Source organism: Cotesia glomerata, linkage group LG8 (assembly GCF_020080835.1).
Source record: "Cotesia glomerata isolate CgM1 linkage group LG8, MPM_Cglom_v2.3, whole genome shotgun sequence".
NCBI classification, from domain to species: Eukaryota; Metazoa; Arthropoda; class Insecta; order Hymenoptera; family Braconidae; genus Cotesia; species Cotesia glomerata.
In genome coordinates, this window is record NC_058165.1 from 6,118,555 (window position 1) to 6,140,455 (window position 21,901).

The 21,901-nt window shown below is 28.1% G+C and overlaps 1 protein-coding gene across 2 annotated transcripts; it reads left to right on the top strand.

The window, feature by feature from the left end:
- The first annotated feature begins 1,689 nt into the window (after positions 1-1,689).
- Positions 1,690-21,833, top strand: LOC123271033 (zinc transporter 6-like). 2 transcript variants are annotated; one of them, XM_044737267.1, is made up of 7 exons: positions 1,690-1,865; positions 3,593-3,742; positions 6,312-6,702; positions 8,003-8,197; positions 12,777-12,879; positions 12,973-13,089; positions 21,171-21,831. In XM_044737267.1, exons 1-7 carry the CDS (start codon positions 1,808-1,810, stop codon positions 21,774-21,776), a joined length of 1,620 nt encoding a protein of 539 aa, XP_044593202.1. In that variant the 5' UTR covers positions 1,690-1,807; the 3' UTR covers positions 21,777-21,831. The 2 variants fall into 2 exon arrangements, with proteins under 2 accessions (XP_044593202.1, XP_044593203.1); XM_044737268.1 differs by lacking the exon at positions 3,593-3,742 and having other exon boundaries at positions 21,171-21,833.
- Positions 21,834-21,901: the final 68 nt, after the last annotated feature.

Here is a 21,901-nt window from a genome sequence, read left to right on the forward strand (position 1 = left end):
TAAACCGATTTTTACACGGTTGGCGGCATTCAACGCAGTTTTTAAAGCTCCATGAAGAATCTTTAAGTTTAAATTGATCGCGCTAGGAATTTTGGAGTTATTCCGAAAAAACACTTTTTTCGGTTTTCTTTTGTTCACGATATCTCTCGAACGAATCAACCGATTTTAACCGGACTGGTGGCGATCGACGTGATTTTTTGAGGTTAAAAGCTGATTAGTTTTTGCAATAGAACCTTTCAGCCGTTTAAAAGTTATTCCAAAAAACCACATTTGAAAAAATTTTTTTTTTCAGTTTTTTTAAGATTTCTCAAAATCTATTGATCTGAATCGGTCCAAATAGTTTTTAAAATCTAAGTTTGGTCAAGCCCTTTTGAATGGCACCAACCGCGATGAAATCAGTCAAGCCGTTCAAAAGTTATAAGCGGTTCACATACTTTCACACACACACACACACACACACACACACACACACACACACACACACACACACACACACACACATACAGACACCGTGACAACCTCGCGGGGATAGTCAGGGAAGCTTCCTGTGACCTTCAAACGTCGAGATCTGATGAAAACTCGATTTTTGCAAAACGGGGTGAAAACAATAACTTCCCGATTTTTGAAAATCTTCGATTTTCTTAGCGGGAAGTTAAAAAGTATGTTGAGTTTCATTAGGATCCCTTAAGAATTGTTGACGCTAGCGAACTCAAAACCGTCAGAAGTGCAAGTTTAAGCGCTTAGGTATGGAATCAGCGAGAAGTTGCAGGGATGGCCTTTAGAGTGTCAATCGTTTTCCTAATTTTGGTATTTTAAAATAATTAATATCACAAAAATACTATACAATAAAATAAATAACTTTAAAAAAAAATAATCATAATAATATTAAACTTACTTTTTTGTTATTCTAGTAATTAATAAATTCGAAATAATAGCTTAATTTATTATATTACATAACAATCATAGATAAAGGAACAAATTAACGTCAAAACTAAATACTTTTTGTCACAAAAAAGTTTTACAATTTATTGATTTATAAATTTTCATAAGATTACATTTTTAAATAAAAAATTAAAAAATTTTATGAAAAAAAAATTATCTGTATATTTGATTTAAAATACTAACTAATTCTTTACACATTAAATATTTTAAACTTAAAGCCATTCCCATAAAACATAACACGTCAATTATATTTCAATTAAAAATACTTTTATGGTTAACTAGGCATTGCTTAGGCGTACTAGGGGTACTCACTTGAGCCAAGAAAATTTGTAGCGCTCTCCCCGCGGGGATATAAGCCATCAACTTTTTGGGTCTTGGTAATTAGCTTCATTCTTTCCTTTTCTGATGCCTTACTCACCTGGTTTAATATCCGAGTCAAAACTGAAAATTTGCATAAAACATTTGATCTATACAACGATCTGTTAGAATTTTGTAGTTTGTTGGAATTGTACAAAAAAAAAAAAAAAAAATAAAACCATCGATCAAGATTTAGGGAATCACGTAATTTCTTGAACCCCAATAACATTAAACCCCAAATCATTGAAATTTTTGTTTTAAGTTCATAGTATGCACCAATCAAAATACTTCTCAAGACAAATTAGTTAAACACAAACAATGAACAACGATAACTTATTACTCAAAGCAATTAAAAATAAATACCAGTTTACCTATCGTTATCACCAGCGAAGTATTTGCGTTAAAAGTTTCTGCGTCAGTATATACTTTATAGTGCAAATTAGTAAGTCTACTGGAAAAAATTGTAGAAACACATGATTAGATTGAAAAACAGTCGAAACAATGGGTGATGATGGTATTCATTGAAGAAAACAATGCTCGAAATTGTTCAATTTTCATTGATCATGGTATTTAGCACCTTATTTTTAAAACGAATCTTTATCTAATTACTAATAACTACACCGTAAAAAATTTGCGGAATGGATGATTTTTAATCGATTCAAATTCTTCCGGAGTGTGAAATTAATTTAATTTGTAGTATTAATATAAAAAACTCTGCGGAGTGAATTTTCTATTTTTTTTTTGTATTGAATAAAAAAAAATAGTTGTTACTCGTTTAAAAATTACAAAGGGCGTATTTAGAAATTTCAAAAATTAATATAACTTTTTTCAACAAGAAGCATTTTTTGATATATTATCTCTATAATAATTTATTAGATAAGAAATCTTAAAAGTTGCCATATTTAAGTTAATTTTAGTAAGATACAAATAATTTATTTTATTTAATTACACGTTGTAATGTTAATGATTTATTATTTTTTACTTTTTACTATTATCGTTTTAAGAAAAACGCGTCTTAAGTTTATTTAAGGTAGTTGTCGTGGTTAAGGCATGCCGTCAGAAAATTCTAAATTTTTGTATACTTATTAAGGACATGATGATACAATAACCCTTAAAATTTGAAGTCGATTGACCACCTATAACCCGAGATGAATTCAATTAAAAAGTTAGATATTTAACATTGATTGCATATACGCTCTCTGCAGTTCTGTACAGTTTCTTAGTTATAAAAAAAAATTAATCGTCAGAAACTTTAAAAAAACTGACAGTCTTTTAATGGATTTGTTTTAAGTTTAAAAAAAAATAAAAAAAAATTTTTTGACCGTCTAATTATTTATAAATAACGGATCAAAGTTCAACAATTTATGAAAAAGTATATATCTACGGAGTCGGATAGAAACAATTGTATAAGGTTGCGTCCCCTCGGATACAGTCTTGCGTAAAAATTATGGATTACTTAGCTTAGAGCTCATATACTTTTGCGGCGCGTATAATCTCTAATTTTTTGACAATATTGTACCATGACAACTACCTTAAATGAACTTTTTTTTTGTGGCGTAAAATGCAATAAAGCAAAATTGATAACTTTTTTATGAGTTCATTCGTTCAATTGAAAAACTTCATCAATCCATTACCTCTCAACAAATAAATCATTCATTATCAATAAAATTACTCAATTTTTTTTTCATCAAAAATCTATTTCGATTATTGCAATTTTTTTGGATCTTTATAATTGATTGCATGTAATGTAAAATTTATTTTCAATAGTTAATTTACAATTCAAAATTTTCGTAGAAACATTTTCTTAATATGACTGTCTAGTAAATAAAAAAACCTGGCAATAAATGAAAGGTTTTACGATATTTAACGTGTTATAGTTATAAATAATTGATCGAATAAGATTATAAACTCTAATTTTTTGACAATATTGTACCATGACAACTACCTTAAATAAAAAATCTTACCAAAATTTAATCTGCTAGCCTTTGAACGAGACAGTTAACATCCCCGGGAATTTTTATACACATATTAATTCGACAAATATAAAAAAAAAAATTCGAATTTTTGCAAGTGACCAATTAGACTACACCCTTAAATAAAAATTCATTTTTATCTATATTCACTTCGCTGAAAAAAAAAAAAACTCGAATTTCCTCGATAGACATTTTTTTTTTTTTTTTACTTCGGTACTCTGAGTGATAGGAGTGAAAAGTCGCTCCAAATTCATCCTGGATTTTTTACAGTGTAATATATAATAACAACAGTAATTATAGTAACAATAATTGAATATTAGACGACGAAGTTGAGGTAACAAGGACACTGGGATTTGAAATCCGTAAAATCTTGGAGGAACGGGAAACTAAATGGATCCTGTGTTTAATCACTTATAACATTATAATTACCCACTATCTCTGTAGTTGGGTTACATCCACTAATAGCGTAGGTCAGTATCTATCTTTACTTTAGCAACAATCTCGTGTACTTGTTAATGTGTGTGCATATGTATATTTATGGGGATTAAGTGTGTGTATAGGGGTTGTTCGCTGTAGATGTACATGATCATATGAAAGTTTGTTCATATCAGTAAATCCCCGGAAGCCTATCTCATCTAGCTAACGAGCTGTCTTTTACCTTAAAGGTCTCTGACAACTAATTACCTTACTACATTATCCCCCTTGTTAATTTATAAATCCTTATTAATATCATTTCATTTTTTATGAGCTTAAGATATTAACTTTCATTAGCCGCAATTTCTGTTTATTGCATTTTATATTATATTTGAGTTGTTAGACCAACTCATTGAAAGTTTAGCCTCTGTTTTGTTTATAAATATTGATAATAATAATAATAATTATTATTAATATTATTATTTATGACGTGGTATTATTTAATTAGAAAACAACAAGTTTGCTTTGTGATATTACTTTATAAACATCAGTAAATAATTGTTCAGCCGCAATAATTAACTTTGTGAGCATTATTCGTTTTGTGTATGAGTTATATTTGTTTGAGCTTCCAAGCAATGGTAATTTAGAATTTCTTGTAGCAAAATTTTCGTTAGTTATTTTTTAACAATGGTCTGAAAAGTTTTATTTGCTTTTAGATGCATTTTTATTCGCTATTTTTCTTTTCAATTATTACAAAACAATACAGACTGTTAGCTTTGTTTGTATTTTTCTTTAATTGTAACTCCGAGGTAAAAAAAAAATTTAAAAAAAATTTTTTTTTATTGATTATTTAGATAACGAAAATTTAAACCTGCATTGATTTTATGTATCAATACTATATTTTTAGTAGTTTAAAAAATAGTAAAATTTTTGGTAATTATTCACAAGTAGGGTCAACCCCATTTTGGGTCACAACTAGGTAAAAAATTAACATTTAAAAATTTTTTTTTATTCGACTTGTTTTTACGGCGCATTTATGATAAAAAATGTCGTAAAAGGAAAAAATAAAGATTTCGATAGCTTTTTTGCCTGAAAAAGTTGGAAAAAATATTGGCTTTCATGTTTTTGGGTAAAACTTCTATTTTATCTTTTTAACTTCCCACTAAGAAAATCTCAGATTTTCAAAAATCGGGAAGTTATTGGTTTTACCCCATTTTACAAAAATCGAGTTTTCATCAGATCTCGACGTTTGAGGGTCACAGGAAGCTTCCCTCACTATCCCCGTGAGGGTGTCACTATGTCTGCACGCGCGCGCGCGTGTGTGTGTGTGTGTGTGTGTGTGTGTGTATGTGTGTAAGTATGTAAACCTCTCATAACTATTGAAAGGCTCCACCGATTCGATCGCGGTTGACGCCATTCGAAAGGGCTTGTCCAAACTTAGATTTTGGAATAACTTTTGAACGACTTTATCGATTAACTCGAAAAACTAATCAGCTCTTAACCTTGAAAAACCACGTCGATCGCCGCTAATCTGGTCAAAATTGGTTAATTCGTTCGAGAGATATCGTGCAGGAAAGAAAACCCAAAAAAGTGTTTTTTCGAAATTACTCCGAAATTTCTAGTTTGATCAATATAAACTTAAAAATTTTTCATAAGGCTTAAAAAACTACGTCGAATGCCGCCAACCGTGTGAAAATCGGTTCATTCATCCAAAAGTTATTGCGGTTTGAAAACTCAAAAAATAGTGTTTTATCAACCTTCTATCAAACTTTTGAGCTTGAAGAGCTCAAAGGCATAGAAAAGTTATCTTTTTGAGCTCGAAGAGCTCAAAAACGTCGTAAATGCAATTTTAAGCGCCCAAGTATGGAATTAGCGGGAAGTTGCAGGGATGGTCTTCAGGGTCAACCGTTTTCCTAATTTTTTTGATATATTTTTTATTTTTTTGAAACATACATAAAAAAAACGAATAATTAAAAAAAAAAATGATCAATTTGATCAAAAAGAAAAATTTTTTTGCTAATGACCAATTATAGGGCAAAATGTAGTTGATCCCACTTGTAAATAATTACCAAATTGTTATTATTCTACTATTTTTGTAATCAATAAAGAATTTATTCACTATTAGTGTCAATGCAGTCATAAATTGACAATTTGAATCAATACAGCACTATTTTATCTTCTAAAAACTGTAAATTGACAATTTTTTTAAATATTCTCTTAATAATTTTTTTAATTTGTAATAATTTTTAGCGACAATGCAGTTTTTTTTTTTTTTTCATTTCATAGGTCGTCTGCATTAATTTTATGTATCAACACAGTATTTTTACTAATTTTAGTAAATAATTGTCTAAAACATTTAAGTATTTTGATTTGTCTTTTTATTTTTAAAATAAATCAAAACTTTTACAGCATTGAATTACATTATTAATGCAGTTTGTATTGTTAAATTAAATTAACGCAGCACTTTTTCATGATTTGAAAACAAAGAATTGATCAATTTTCTGGGTTATTTTTTTATTCTGAGTGACAATGCAATCCTTTTTCCCACTTTCCAACTCTTTTAGTACACTGATAATAATTTTTCTACTAGAAATAAAATTATAAAAAAATCAATTATTTTTTCAGCATTGAATGCATATGTCAATACACTAATCTTCAACATATTCACACTAGTAGTCTGTTTTATATCAGTATGCATATCGCGACGGAGTTTATCGACCCCAAGCTATTCCAAGTATGAAAATCATCATCGTTCGTCTTCTAGTTGTTTTGTGAGACCTGCGGTTATTAAGTTTGTCAACGTGAATACCAATAGTGCCCACAGCAATAGCAATATCACCAAAAATGGTTTATCCACTGGAAGCAATAACGACAAAACATCGAAATTATCGCTATCATTTGATCAAAGATATGAAGTGCTAGCCCTTTTGATCTCCACATGCATCGTTCTTATTCTTCAGGCGCTTGTGTCTATTGAAATGATTATCCGTATCGGTAATCAGCCTCGAATTAATGCGTAAGTTATAATACTTAAGGTAAAAGCCCATATTATTGACAGGGCCTCTACTATTGACACCCTATTTAATTTTATTATTTCATTATTAAAATCTGTTAATAATCATAATTATTGATATTTCATGACAATTTTACATATTTTTAAAATTAAAAAATAGTAAAATTTTATTCCAAGGTATAAACTATTTACCGCAAAAAAATTTCATTTTTTCAAGTAGGCCAAAACTGCTTATACATTTGTAATTTCTTAACAATATTGTTAAGAAAGACCTTATTTTCAAATCCAGATTTCTCAATGTTTTTTTTTATGTAACTGCATTGTTTAAAATTATTTTAGATTATTTATAGTCTAAATAACCATATAATCATTGACTTATACTTTATTGAGTTAAAATTAATTTTAAAATAGTGGATGTGAATGATGGAGACACAAAAATTAACTTGCGTCAACTAACGACATAGGCCATAATGTAAGGTAACCTTACCCCCTCAACATACATATCAACGTATCAATGTTTACATACTGTCATGTGATTTTATAAGAATCAAAGTATTTAAGACTAGAAAAAATTTCTAAAAAAAATCTGGTAAAAAATACAGAAAAGCTAGGTCTTAAACGAATTTTAAAATAATAAAAATTATTGATAGTTTTGCATTAGTTAGTAAAAATGATTATTATTAATATAAATTTAACTGTAATAAACGACCTATCAATAATAAGGTCAATGGTAAGTCAATAATCGGCTCTTTGAATTTTTTGCGCTGTCAATAATACATACATTCGACCTGTTGGTTTCAAGTTGATATAATAATTATTAAATGTACTGCTATTAAAGTTAATCATAAAATTAGTTAATTATAAAAAATAAGTTGACAATATTGATTTGAAACACGATAAAAAAATTCAAATATTCATGATTACTCTTATAGTGTCAATAATGAGGGCTTTTACCTTATATTAAATATTCTTAGACATTTAAATAAACTTTCTAAAATATTTCTAAAGTGAATTGATAAAATAATAAAAAAACCTTGTACTAACAAGGGGAAATGAGTGTAGTTGATAAATTATAATTACCAAGTGTAAGGTCATCTATTCTTCCTCAACTTTAACGTATCGATATATCATGTGACTTGTATTTATCAACTTGTACGTATGTTTATTTATTAGTATTATAACTCAATTTATTTTTAAAATATTAATCGACATAATTTATTAATTTTATAAATAAAAAAAAATTTTCTGATAACACAAGGCTGAATTTTAATGTTGAAATAAATTTTTATTTGTCGAATAAAAGTGGCAGAATAGGATTTGGAGCAATACTCGGGTTCTTTGCCCATATCGGAACGATAGTAGCGTATCCAGATGCTGGGCTAAATCATGTAATTTGTTGCATACCGTGTCCTACTTTCAGAGGATGTAACCCAATAGTCTCTGGGAATGTTATCAGCGCCGTTGTCCTGTGTACTACACACTTTGTTATACATTTTTGGTATGATTTATCTCTTTTACTTAATATGTGTTTGATCATTATTCATTATCATTATCAATAATGGTACATTTATCTCATCTGTGTTATTACCACACGTAATTATGAAGATAATTATAGTAAACACCAGCCAATTTTTTAAAAATTCATAAATAAATAATTTAATTTGAGTAAGATTAAATAGACTAAATTCATAATTTATTACTATTTTATTGCGAAATATCTCTCAGTGTATCTATAATTATTTTTTTCAAAATCAAAAAAAAATTTTATTTCTTTGGCTATAAATAAAATTTTCAACGAATTCATATGAATTTTTTTTAATATTAAATGCTTTAAAACTAATTGAAAAATATATGTTTAAGATTTTGAAACTACTCAATTACCAAATTTTATTTGAAATTTTAAAAAATACTATAATACAATCATCAAAATTTTAAATTGATTAAAATAAAATAAATCAAATTTTTTGAATCGTAAAAATTTTCACTTTTACCGTATTTTCGAGAAATAACAATTAAACGCGAGATTATATTAAATTTCTGTAAATTGCATCTGAAAGCTTATTTAATAAGCTTCGATTTGCATGCTTATTTATTTTTCTAAATTAAATAGTTTAGGAATGACAGCAATTCAAAAATTTTTAAAAATCGCAAAAATTTTCACTTTCACCGTATTTCCGTGCAATACTAATTAAACGCGATTTCCTACACGGAGAGAATTTAATGGTAAATACAACTATCCGAGTATTGTAAAAACAGGCTTCTTAGTATGAATAATTGCAAGAACTATCCAAATTGTTAACTGAACTATCCAGATAGTTACATTTACCATCTGGATAATAATTATTACCATCTGGCTGGTAACTTAAAGATGGTAAACTTAATCATAATATATGTTAACCGCTAAAATCATGTTGATTGTAAATTCTACAATCATGATAGTAATTATTACCATCGCAGCTAGTAATATGATTAGTCACTATGTGACTACCGTGACTTATGAATTGTAAATAAACAAAAATTTCGCTTTATTAAATAATGACTTTTGTTATATTGCACTGTACTTTCTTAAATATTGAAATTTTTGAAGATATAAGCATATATTTTATATATTTATATATAATATATGTAAATATATAAAATATATGAAAAATTGATGTGGGTACTCAAATGAAAGGTCTCGATGAGTGTAATGTCTGGGTGAATTTATATCTTTAAAAATGTCAATAGTTTACAAGATACAAGGTCATTTCTTAATTATTGATATTTTTAAAGATGTAAGCTCATCCTGATGTCACACTCATCAAGAGCTTTCATTTGAGTACCCACATGCATTTTTGATATATTTTTTATATATACATATATAATATATATAAATATATAAAATATATGAAAAATTGATGTGGGTACTCAAATGAAAGGTCTCGATGAGTGTAATGTCGGGATAAGCTTATATCTTTAAAAATGTCAATAGTTAACAAGATAAAAGGTCATTTCTTAATTATGTGTCTAGAAATGGAGCATTTTCGAATGCAACCTAAATACTTATCATGATAAATTGACTATCGATGAGAATGATATGAAACCTTGAAAAGGCGGAAATTCAAGTCAAGACCTTTGCAATCACACTAAATTTCACAAAAAAACTGATTTTATCATATGACTATCCTGGAGACAAAATTTTTGTTATTCTCTTAATAATATAGATATACTCTTCAATACTCACTCTTATGTCAAACATTAGAATGTTATTATATTCTGACTCTAAAATCGAAAAAATTTAGTTTTTTATACTTCTTGTTTATTTTTTTTATGATTGCAATCATGATGATTTTAACTATCTCCGATGATAAAAGTTACCATCTAGATGATAAACCGTATCATCATAATTGTGGGAATTAATATATACTGATTGTACTAATTACAATCGCCGGATAGTTGCATCTATCATCTTAACTTTGTAAAAGTTAATAACCATCCTGGATAGCAGAAGCTACAAAATAGGGATGGTTACCGTAAACATAAAATTCTCTCCGTGTATAAAATTTCTGTAAATTACATCTGAAAGCTTATTAAGTAAGCTTTAATTTGCATACTCAAAGTAAGAGCCCCAGTAGCTGCTCAGGAACCTGTACCTGCTCACTCCATATATTTGTATATCTGCATTTGTGAATATAGATATACAAATACATGGAGTGAGCAGGAACTGGAGTTTTTACTTTATATATTTTTAAAAGTAATTAGTTCAGGAATGACAGAAATTTGAATTCTTCAAAATCCTCAAAAATTGGTCCTTTTACTGTTTTTTTGCAAAATAACTATTGAATGCGATAACTTGTAAAATTTTTGTAAATTGCATCTGAAAGCTTATTAAATAAATTATTTTGGTCTAGGCCAAAAATTACTTACTCTCTCTGTCTATTTAATCGAATTTTACTCTTGCATTCGTTTTGGAAATGATTCTTGCACGCCTCATAAGCGAAGCGGATGAGGTAGTGCTCCACTCTCGCTTTACAAAAATCAAGTGCATTTTTTTAACTAAAATTGTGTCTATTTATTTTCAATTGCACTTGTAGAATAATATTTACATATAAATGTCATGAAAAAACACTTGTTTCAACACTTATGACATTTTGCTTTTTAATTAAAAAAAAAAAATGTTTAAAAAAATTATTCCGTGGACGTCCGTGTCTCTGATGTACACAGAAAGAAAGGTTCACTTGAGCCAAGAAAATATTTTTCTTCATAATTATTTACTTGGGCGAAAAAAAAATTTTTTTTTGACACAAGAAATTTCACTTATTCCAACAAATCAATTCCCTTGCTTCAAGGAATACGTTTCTTGATCCTAAGACAATTTATTTAAGTCAAGAAAATTTTCTTGTTTTGAGAAAATTTCTCTCTTGCTCCAAAAAATTAAGTTCTTGACAGAAGTAAATTTTCTTGTCTTGAGAAAATTTTTCTCTTGCTCCAAAAAATTAAATATCTTGATAGTAAATTTTCATTAATATTTCTATTGACTAACATGTCAAATGGGAAGATCAAATAATATTGAATCATTTTTTTTCATTCAATATGTATAATTGCGCGCTAAAATAATCTAAAATGGGTATCAAATATTCAAGAGAAAAATTTTCTCAAGATGAGAAAATTTTTTTCTCAGCTGAAGTAGGTGACGCTGCTTCCCTAAAGTATCTAAAAATCTTGATCAAACATAAAAATTTCTTGTATCAAGTATTTATGATAATTTGAATTAAGAAAAAATTACTTCCACCAAGAATAGAATTCCAAGAAAAATTTTTACTTCGGCCAAGACAACTTCGGTCTTCCTTCGAGTGACCGAAAATTTACTTGAGCCAAGAATGTTGTTCTCCAGTCAAGAAATCTTTCTTTCTGTGTATGTATGGAAACTGGCGTGGTCACAATAACTGTCGAAAAACTTAACTGATCAAGTCCATTTTTTTTATACGCTTCAGTATTATCCAAAACTAAGTCCTTTCGAAGATCACGGTCTAATTCAATATAGTTTAATTATAATTAGCAATAAACTAAAATCCACTTATCGTTTGTTTATCTATATTTATGTAAATAACGTTCGTTTAGAATACATGCGCACACGGAAAAAAAAATATTGTTCAAATGACTATCCAACGTATCCTCAAATGACGTTTCCTTAAAATAACGATCCGGATTGCTGATTTGAGGATTCATTTGTTTGACTTAAGCATACAGAGTATAGCTCTTGTCAATATATGTACACTGATAGAAGGATTTCTTAGTATTTAAAAAGATTTCTTTGTATTTAAGAAATCATTTCTTAAACATAATTTCTTAGTATTTAAAAAATATTTCTTAAATACAAAGAAATATTTCTTAAATATTAAGAAATATAACTACTAAGAAATATTTCTTAAATACAAAAAAATATTTCTTAAATACTAAGAAATATTTTTTAAATGCTAAGAAATGATGTTTAAGAAATGATTTCTTAAATACAAAGAAATCTTCTTAAATGCTAAGAAATCCTTCTATCAGTGTAGTTTCGTAAAAACAGACAACTGTTTTGTTAACGTGAGGATCTGTATAGTTAAATTAACTAAATGTAACGCTAAAATAATGATATGGATCGTCATTTTGATGATCCGCTGTATAGCTGAATTGGCTATACAGCGTATATCTCTAAAAAAATGACTATACGGCGTATAGTCAGAATAACGATACGTATCCTTATTCTAACGATATTTTTTTCTCCGTGCAGTACCTTTCTTTTCTGGATGGACAATGCCGCGAAAGATTTAAAAGTATTTGTATTTTATCCTAATCAATTTTATTATGGAAAATGAGATTATGAGGCTTGCACTTTTGGATTTTCCAAACTTTTTTAGTAGTTGTTGAATTCACTATGAAGTCTACTTCTATTTTGGCTGCCTAATGGTCTTTTATTTTATTAATTGATATCATTCCTTATTAAATCAAACCATATTTCATGATCATCATTTTTTAATCGAAAATTAACTTCATTAAGATAGCTTCTTGTAATTAATGATTATAACTAGAGAAAATAATAATTTTAATTGAAGGGAAATCCATATAATTGATACCGTAGCCGCATTTATTTTAATTGGCCTGACTACGAGGACTATTTTACCACTTGCTTTTTATACATTCAATGTTATGTTAAAAGTAAGTTAACTTTTTATTAATTTATAAAATCCTTTTTTTCCTGATTAAACTAGTGTTATTTTTCTTGTGAAAATAAATCCAGTATAATTTTAGAAAGCACCCGATTATCTGATTGATGAGCTAGATAAGTGTCTAAAAGAGGCGTTGAATGTCGATGGGGTTCTAGAATTTCGTAATGAAAAATTTTGGATCCAATCATTTGGTAAATTAGTACGTATTTTTAATTAAAAATTAAATCATTTTATAAGAAAAAAAAATTACTTGATTCAAGAAAAATATTCTTATTAGGAGTTATGAAAATTTTAAACTTAAATTCTGATTGAATTATCGAAGATACAAGAAATTTATACGATATATTTTTTGTAGAAAATTGAATACTCTACAAAAAAAAATGCTTGCCAATTTTTTCCTAACACAATAGTTTGTTTAAAATTTCAATTTTAATTCTTTACAAATCACCACAGGTTATGTACGTATAAAAATTGATTGCGAAGAATTAAAATCAAAATTACGGGTGGAACATTGAAAATACAAAAAAATGATCACGAGATCTTTTTTATCGGAAATTTAATTTTTGACAAAAAGATCTAGTTAATTCTATTGTATCTCTATAATAGTCACTTCACAATTTCGATTTTGATTCATCACAAATAACTTTTACATATATAGCCAGTACGAAAAATAATTTTTTTTTTCCGAGGATTAATTAAGGTACAAGGTAACATTGATTAAAGATATTACCGACTTGTAATTTTGAAACAGCAATATTACTCTTTGAATCAACTAAAGTTTTTTAAATGTATCACTTCAAAGTTTGCGGAAATAACACAATTCTTTGATATTTATTTTGTTTAAACAATGAAAATAGAAAAATAACATCAGGGATATGTACACCTGTAATTTTTAAACTTTTTTACAAGTACACATCTTTGTTATTTTGTAATTGATTTTTTTCTTAAGGTAGTACCCTCGCCAAAGTCGTTTTCTTAGGATTTTTTTTTAATTTTGGCAGATTAATGTTCATATAATTCTGCGTCGATTGGCGCAATTTGAGAATTTTTGACCATCTAGTTTCCGAGATATTTAATTTCAAAGTTTGAGTTTTGAACGCTCTTATACATTACGGTATACGGGATATCGAAAAATTTACCTACAAACATTTTTATATCTCAGAAACTTTTCTTAGGATCTTTTTAAAAAACTACAGTAACGTTAACTAACAACTAAACAATTTAAAAAAAAAAATTCATTGATAATTACCACACAGTTTCAGAGATATTTATTAGTAAGTGATGAAAAATTTACCAGACTTTAGCCGAGGAGGGGATACGTTAATAAAGCTGTGGCAACAGCGCAAGTTTTGTGAGCCGCGAAAGAAGTATGAGACGCGCATGCGCTGACAAATTTGAAAAGTTTAATTTACGTTAGGTGTAATATTATAGTTATTAATTTTATTTATTTAAAAAAAAAACTATGATTATTTTATGAAAATAAGTATTTTTTTATCATACTAAAGTTAGCCGATATTTTTAATTTTTTGAGTTTTTTTTAATAATTAAATTCGAAAAAAAAAAATTTTTTTTTTATATTGCATTTACAGTTTTTGAAGTTTTTTTCAAGTGAAATTTTTTTTTAATTTTTTTGTAATCATTTTTTCAATAAAAAAAAATTCTAAAAATTTTTAAATTTCGGCTGAATTAATTTCCTTTTTTTTTATATTTAATAAATTTCAAAAAGTTAACAATTTTAATATAATAATATATATTAATCTTTCATAAGTTATAAAAATAATAATCACATGAAATAATGAAAAATACTTAAATTTAAAATCAGTTAATACATAAACACAAAAATTTAATTACTTATTTTTCTGAAAAAACAAAACAATATTGTCAATTATTTTTTTTCTATTTGTAATTTGTATAGTTATTTGCATATGTGCTAGAGATTTCTGTCGTTTTTCAAGGACTTTTTTTATGAATCGTCTTTTATAAGTCGATTTTTCCGACATTGTTATTATATTTCCGAATAAATGTATGTAAATAAATAAATAAACGCATGTATCAAAACAGAGGTTAGTCTACAGCTAGTCCAAAACAATACAGTATAACCACTATAATAGTATTTTTCTTACCTAGGGCAGGAAAATAAGAAATGTCTCAGATTACATGTAATTGTTGACCGAGGCGAAGCCGAGGTCGACAAACATGTGATCTGAGGCTTTCTTATTTCCTGCCCGTGGTGAGAATACTATTTTTCTCCTCGACGGAGGCGGAAAGCGGCATTTTCATTTGGCGCAGCGGGCGGAAAATTGACGCTTTCCGCCCGGAGGGGAGAAAAATATCTTAACGCTCACGCAGTATTGCCAGACTTTTCAAACGATCAGTTTCTCGTTCGTGATTGGCTGAAATAAGTACATAAACAGCAAAAAGTTTTAGGCTTGTCAATAATGACTATCCGGTATGTGTACCGTACACTTTAGCATAAACTTTTGACGACAGAAGTCGCGAGGGTAATACCTTAAGGGATCATTTTGGTTCCGGAGCTCGAAAAAAAAGCTAATACTAATTATTTTTTTACACAGAAACTATTGCATGCCTTAAGCGCGAAGCGCGCAGGTATGCTCTACTCTCGCCTAAAAGTCGTGATTTCGATTAAAACGTGATTTTCATAATTTAAACGAAAAAAATTATGGATAAAAAGCATATTGAAATAAATAATAGTAACTACAGAATACGTTAAAAAAATTATCTTATCGATTAAATAAGATTTCTCAGAAAAAACTCGTTTTTCTGATGAATTAAATGAATAAGAGCGTGGTATTCACGGGAGCTATGGGCTTAACACCACAACTTTGTCAAAAATCACTTTCACGATTTAATTTTTGTTTTGTTTTATTCCTGAGGAAGTTTATCAAAAACCTTGTGAAAATTACGTGTCAAAATAATTCCGTTTCGATACAGTTAATTTTTTTCGATTTTCAGTTCGGTGACTTTTTCTGCGATTTCGGCAGCCGTATATATTATTTTTTATAAATAGAATTGAAATAACTATAAACAAGCAGAAACTTTACATACATGATGGTATAATTACTAACTGTTTTATCATCTGTTAAAATTTTTCTTTAGTTCGACCTACAGAGGGAATAATACTACTCGCGGGAAAATTCAAATTAAAAACGAATAATTTTTGTTATGATCTAAATAATTCATGTATGACATGAGCGCTTAAGGCATGCTCATTTGAATTTTCCAAACTTTTATAGATATTACTATAAAATTTATTCAGCTTGACAAATACACTTTAATGTCACTAAAAATATCTAAAATTATTTATTTAGGGGAGGGGGGGGGGCAAAATGGGGTAGGGGTGGTAACAAAATGGGATACCCCCAAAATTTTGTAAAAAAAATTTTTTTTTCCAAAAAGCTCTTTTAGCTTTCTAAAATATATTTTAACGTCATTTCCTACAATTTCAGAGGAAAAAAATTTTTTTAATTAAAAAACATGAAAAAAATTTTTTTTTCTAATTTTTTTTTGCATACAGTAAAAAAATTTTCGTCAAATTTAACACAAATATTTGTGTTACTGACTGTTTTTACACATACTAATGTTAATTCTACATTCTAGTGTGTTAACTCAATACATGAGAATGTAAAATTTTACACACTAGAGTGTACTTCGCTACACAAAAATTTTTACACTTTACACATTGACGAAAAATTTTTTACTGTGCAGTAATTTTTATCGTCATTGTGCATTGTAATCATTTTTTTTTCACATCTAAGATTTTTTTTTCTAAATTTTTAAGTTCTCACTTTACAAATAAATAATTTAAAAAAAAAAAAAATCGGGAAGTCATTGGTTCCATGCCAGTTTTCGAAAATCAAGTTCTAATCTGCTCTCCACATTTTTAAGGTCTTAGGAAGTAGCTCTTAATATTCCTACGAGGATTTCTATCAGGGTGTGTGTGTGTGTGTGTGTGTGTGTGTGTAAACCTCTCATAACTTGTGAGCAACTCCACTGATTTGAACGACAATCACGTCATTCGATAAGGTTCAGCGAAACTTAGACTTCCTCATAAATTTAAAATAACTTTTTTCTTTTAACAGCTTTTAAACAGATGTAACGATCGATTCCAAAATCTAAACAGTTCTTTAGTTTAAAAAACGACGTTGACTGCTGCAAACCGCATCAATATCGGGTGATGTGTTGAAGTGAAATCGTACATTAATTATTTTAAAAAAGTATGTTTTTCAAATAACATCGAATTTATTCTCGAATTATTTTTGATGACATCATTTAACTATGAATGCTCAGAAAACTGAGTCAGAGGCCGCCAATTTCTTCAAAATCATTTGGTGCGCTTGTGAGATATTTAATTTAAAAAGTAAAATCTTCAGGCCTACAAGATTATTCAACTTGAAAAAATTTTCCTGAATCCCTAAACCAAGAAAGAGAGTGCAAAAAAATTACGAATCTTTTTTTTCATGCTATTATTTTGAATTGCGTGAGAACTATGAGTCTAAAAATTTTTTCACCGGGAGTTTCAAAAACTAGAATTTTCTCAAGAGAACTCTTTTTTTTTACCTTGATATTATTTTTACTCAAGCGAAACCCGTCAAAAATTATTACAAAGTTTAAAAATTTTTTTTACTACCTCAATTCCTGTTAGGAGTATATTGCTTTAACTAACAATGTCTCTTTTTTAGGTGATTTGTTCCTCTCTTTGGGTTCTTTCGTAGACTTATCGATAAGAAAATGTTATTTTTTTAACGATACTTCATTTTCGGATGAAGAAATTTTTTTTTTCACTTTTTCAGGGAGTACCCCATTTTGCCCGCAAAAAAAAATTTTTTTTCTACGGCAACTTGAAATTTGATTATTTTTCTTTAATTACGACTGAAAACGAGAAAAATCAGCGTATTTAAGTCCTTAAAATCATAACGATTTCTTAAGTACCCCATTTTGCCCCCCCCCTCCCCTATATATATATATATATATATATATATATATATATATATATATATATATATATATATATATATTGCTGCTATATATATATATATATATAATGAAAATGGTCTTCTTTTGAGGCTCAATCACGCTTAAACCACTGATCGTATTGACATGAAACTACGACCATTCGATGCGAAATTTTTCCTAGATGGTTTATGGCTATTTATTTTTCGAATTCCAACATTCCCTCATTTTTTTATTGCTGTTTTACTTTTATGAACATTTATCCCGCTAATAAAAACAAAAGACAAGCATTTTCTCTTGATTCTTTTGTTGTCATGGATTTCAACGGAATATATTAAACGGATTATGCTCTTTTATATTCAGCTAAGAATCTACTCACACTCCCACGCACCCACCCGCTCGCTCCCACTTATACCCAATGGAATAACTGATGAAAAACAAATTTTCTTATGAACTCCGCCGTCCATCTTACAGCATTAAATAAATATTTTTATTTTTAGATAAGAAATTTTATTAATTTATTTTTTTTTAATTTACTTGAGAACGGCTGGACCGATTGGGCTACTTTTTTTTTATCTTCAGAATTGTCAGGAGAAAGCTTTGTATGGAAGAAAATTATAAAAAAGTCCGCTAAATAGTTAAAAATTTCTATAATAACCAAAGGATTTTCATCTATACAGTCACTCATCATGAAATCTCCGGAACCATAGGACTTAGAAACGTGAAACTTGGTAGGAATATTACTTTTGCTATGTAGAGGTCAGCTAAAAACGGATTTTAAGAAATTCATCCCCCAAAGGGGATTGCGGAGGCGTTAACAATGAACAATTCCCGTTTTTAAACTATAGCTCCATACACGGAGAGAAAAATGTGGAAATCATTCCTATAATTTTAATGAAATGTTTTCCTATACCATTTTAGGAGCGATTACTTAAATTATGGGAATTGTACCCATAATTTTTGGGAAATGTTATTATAATTATGGGAATGGTTCCTATAATTATAGGAACGGTACCTATAATTATAACTGTAATATCGGCATGATTCCCATAATATATAGGAATAGTTTCTATAATATTATAGGAACCATTCCTACAATATTATAGGAACCATTCCTATAATATTATGGGAACCATTCTCATACTATTATAGTGTTGATGCCTAATAATATTGAGATATTTATCATTACAACTCAAGTTATTTGTGACTTCGATGACCACTTTGAAGCATTTGAAATTATTAGTAATTTCGATAATTTTACTTGCTTCCCAATAACATCATTTGAAATATGTAAAATAAGTAGGTAATATTGTTCGTATAAACAATAAAAGTTACATACCCAAAAGGTGGATTTAATAAATATTCAACGTATGTATTGTAATTAAATAATTTGTTTTAAAAATAAAATGAAATTGTAAAAATAAACAATGAATTTCCATATCTATTTTGCTCCTTTAATTGTATAGTGAGAAAATATCCCTTTTATTAGAGAAACTTTAGAATTGCTACAATATTTTTCAATATTATCTAACACAATAATAACTGAGTTGGAATAAACAATTTAAGATTAAGTACATACGTGAATAAAAATTATAAAAAAGAAATTTTTTCATTTTAGTGAAAGATCAATTTTTATTTACAAAAAAAAATTTATTAGCAAAAGAATATATATAATAATTACTTTATATTTTTTATGTGATTGCTTCATTATTATGAACATAAACATTTTTCTATTATCATGTGCGTCATTCTCATAATATTATAGGAACTATTCCTTTAATAGTATAGGAACCATTTCTATAATAATATAGGAACCATTCCCATAATATATTGAAGCTATTTCATTATTGTATAGGAACGTTTCCAATAAACTATTGATATGATTCCCATAATGAGCATAGGATTGATACCTATAATGATCATTTTATTATAGGAACCATTCCCATAATTTTTGGAAAGGTTCCTATAAATTTCTCTCCGTGTAGACTTCAAATTTGGTAGGAATCTTCTGTAAGAGATGTAGAAATAGTCTATGAACGAATTTTACGATAGCTTACCCCAAAGAAGATTGCGGGGGCGTTAACAATGAAAATTTTAATCTCGAAATATAGCTTCTAAAAATTCTAAATATGGTAGGAATCTTTAATCATTCATGTAAAGATCATCTAAAAATAGATTTCAATAAAGTCTACTTCCGACAGGAATTGCGGGGGTGGGTGTTAAAATCTAAAATTTTAATTTCCAACCTGTAACTTCTACAGGGGAACTTCCTGTATGTGGGGATATTCGTGTATTTCCTTACAACAATCGTCTCTTTAGCAGCGGAGAAAAAGTCATTGAGAGATTTCCAAAACTTAACTTTACATGTAGCTATCCAATCAACGGACTAAGAATTTTACATTCATTTTACATTTGCAGATCACATAACCGATGAATTCTTTTATTGTGGGGATTGCGGGAATGTAACAGATTAAAATGAATGCATTTTCCAAGAACTTGAGATGTGGAAAAGAAATTTAGTTACTTATTTCAATAGAATTCATAAAAAACATGTACAATTAATTTTCTACAAAAAATTAACGTCACGGAGAAAATTTTAGTTAACAGACAATTCGTCGCACTTGAACATAGATAGATTTCAACCTCACATATGAGACTTGCAATAACTTCAACTAAAACTTTCAATGCTCATTTCAAATTTTTTTCTTCGTGTCTTAAATAAATTTTCTATTATTTTTTCTTTTCGAATTTGTATAATCTGAGATGGTTACAGTTACCATCTTCGATTATAGCAGTTATAATTTTTAATAATTACAATTATCATTTTCGATAGTAATCGTTACCATTATTAATAGTAACTATTACAATTGTCAATTATACCACCTATTAATTTGTGACTAATTAATTTTATTACCATTCTAGATAGTAGGAGTTAATATTTTTGTATAGTAAATAGTATAATTAATCTTTCTCCGCGTAATAAGGCTTTGTTTATATTAATATAATTTATTTAGAATAAAAAAATCATTTATTAAACTGTAATAAATAATACTGATAAATCCATCTATCAGTTTACTTTCAAAAATGTAAAAAAAATTTTTTTGAAAGTTACAAACCAGAAGAATCCCTTAATGAATTTCACTATCTACGAAAAAAATCTTCAAGTTCCGCAAACTTGAGTTTTATTAAAAATTATAAAGAAGGTGATTAGTGATTACTAACTCTGTCTTCCTCTTGTCTAACTATAAATTAATAACAATAATTTTATTAGTCGATTGAAGATAAAATTATTATCATTATTATTCTCAGGCAGGAAGTTTATCGGTTCGTATTAGACGGAACGCTAATGAAATCCACGTAATTAATAAAGTGGCTGAGCATCTTTCTAAAATAGTTTCGTCACTTAAAGTCGAAGAATTTGATGCCTGGGGACTTGGAAAGGCAGGCAAGTTTGACGGCAGTCAATCCTGCAATTCTCTTGAGTATTATATTGATGAGATTTTACCACGCGCTAATAAAATTGATGAGGATGCGGGAGAGTGCCCTGATAAAGCCGGCGTGAAAGTTTTGAAGATCGATCAACTGTTGGGAAATGGGTTTGACTATAATTTTGATGTCAAGGTCGCTTTGGAAAATGGTTGTTGTGAGAGTATAAAATCATCCAGTCATCCCAGGCTCCTTCATGGTGGGACTAGATCTAGGATTCGCGAAGATAATCGTGAGAACATTTCGACCAATAGTAATGTCAATAACAATAATCATAATGATAATAATGATGATAATCATAGACTGATAACTTTGTATCGTAATGAAAATATGAAAGTTGTTGACCACTTGCATCGTGACAGAAAAGGTAATGTTTTGTTGACGGGACTGGGAGATTTCCGAAGTTATTCTTCGGTACTTTATAAATAATGATAATTTAATTAGTAATTTAGTTTAATTATTTTGTTTATATAATACTGAATAAAATTGTTTTTTAGAAATTTTTCTTTCACTTATTTTTTTATTGAAACTAAAGAAATTTTTATACTTTATTA

Excerpts from the sequence above, each read along its gene's own strand:
- LOC123271033 (XM_044737267.1), top strand. The coding sequence starts at position 1,808 with ATGATGGTATTCATTGAAGAAAACAATGCTCGAAATTGTTCAATTTTC. Across the intron at positions 6,703-8,002 it reads AATCAGCCTCGAATTAATGC|TGGCAGAATAGGATTTGGAG; the intron begins GTAAGTTATAAT and ends GTCGAATAAAAG. Across the intron at positions 13,090-21,170 it reads TCCAATCATTTGGTAAATTA|GCAGGAAGTTTATCGGTTCG; the intron begins GTACGTATTTTT and ends TATTATTCTCAG.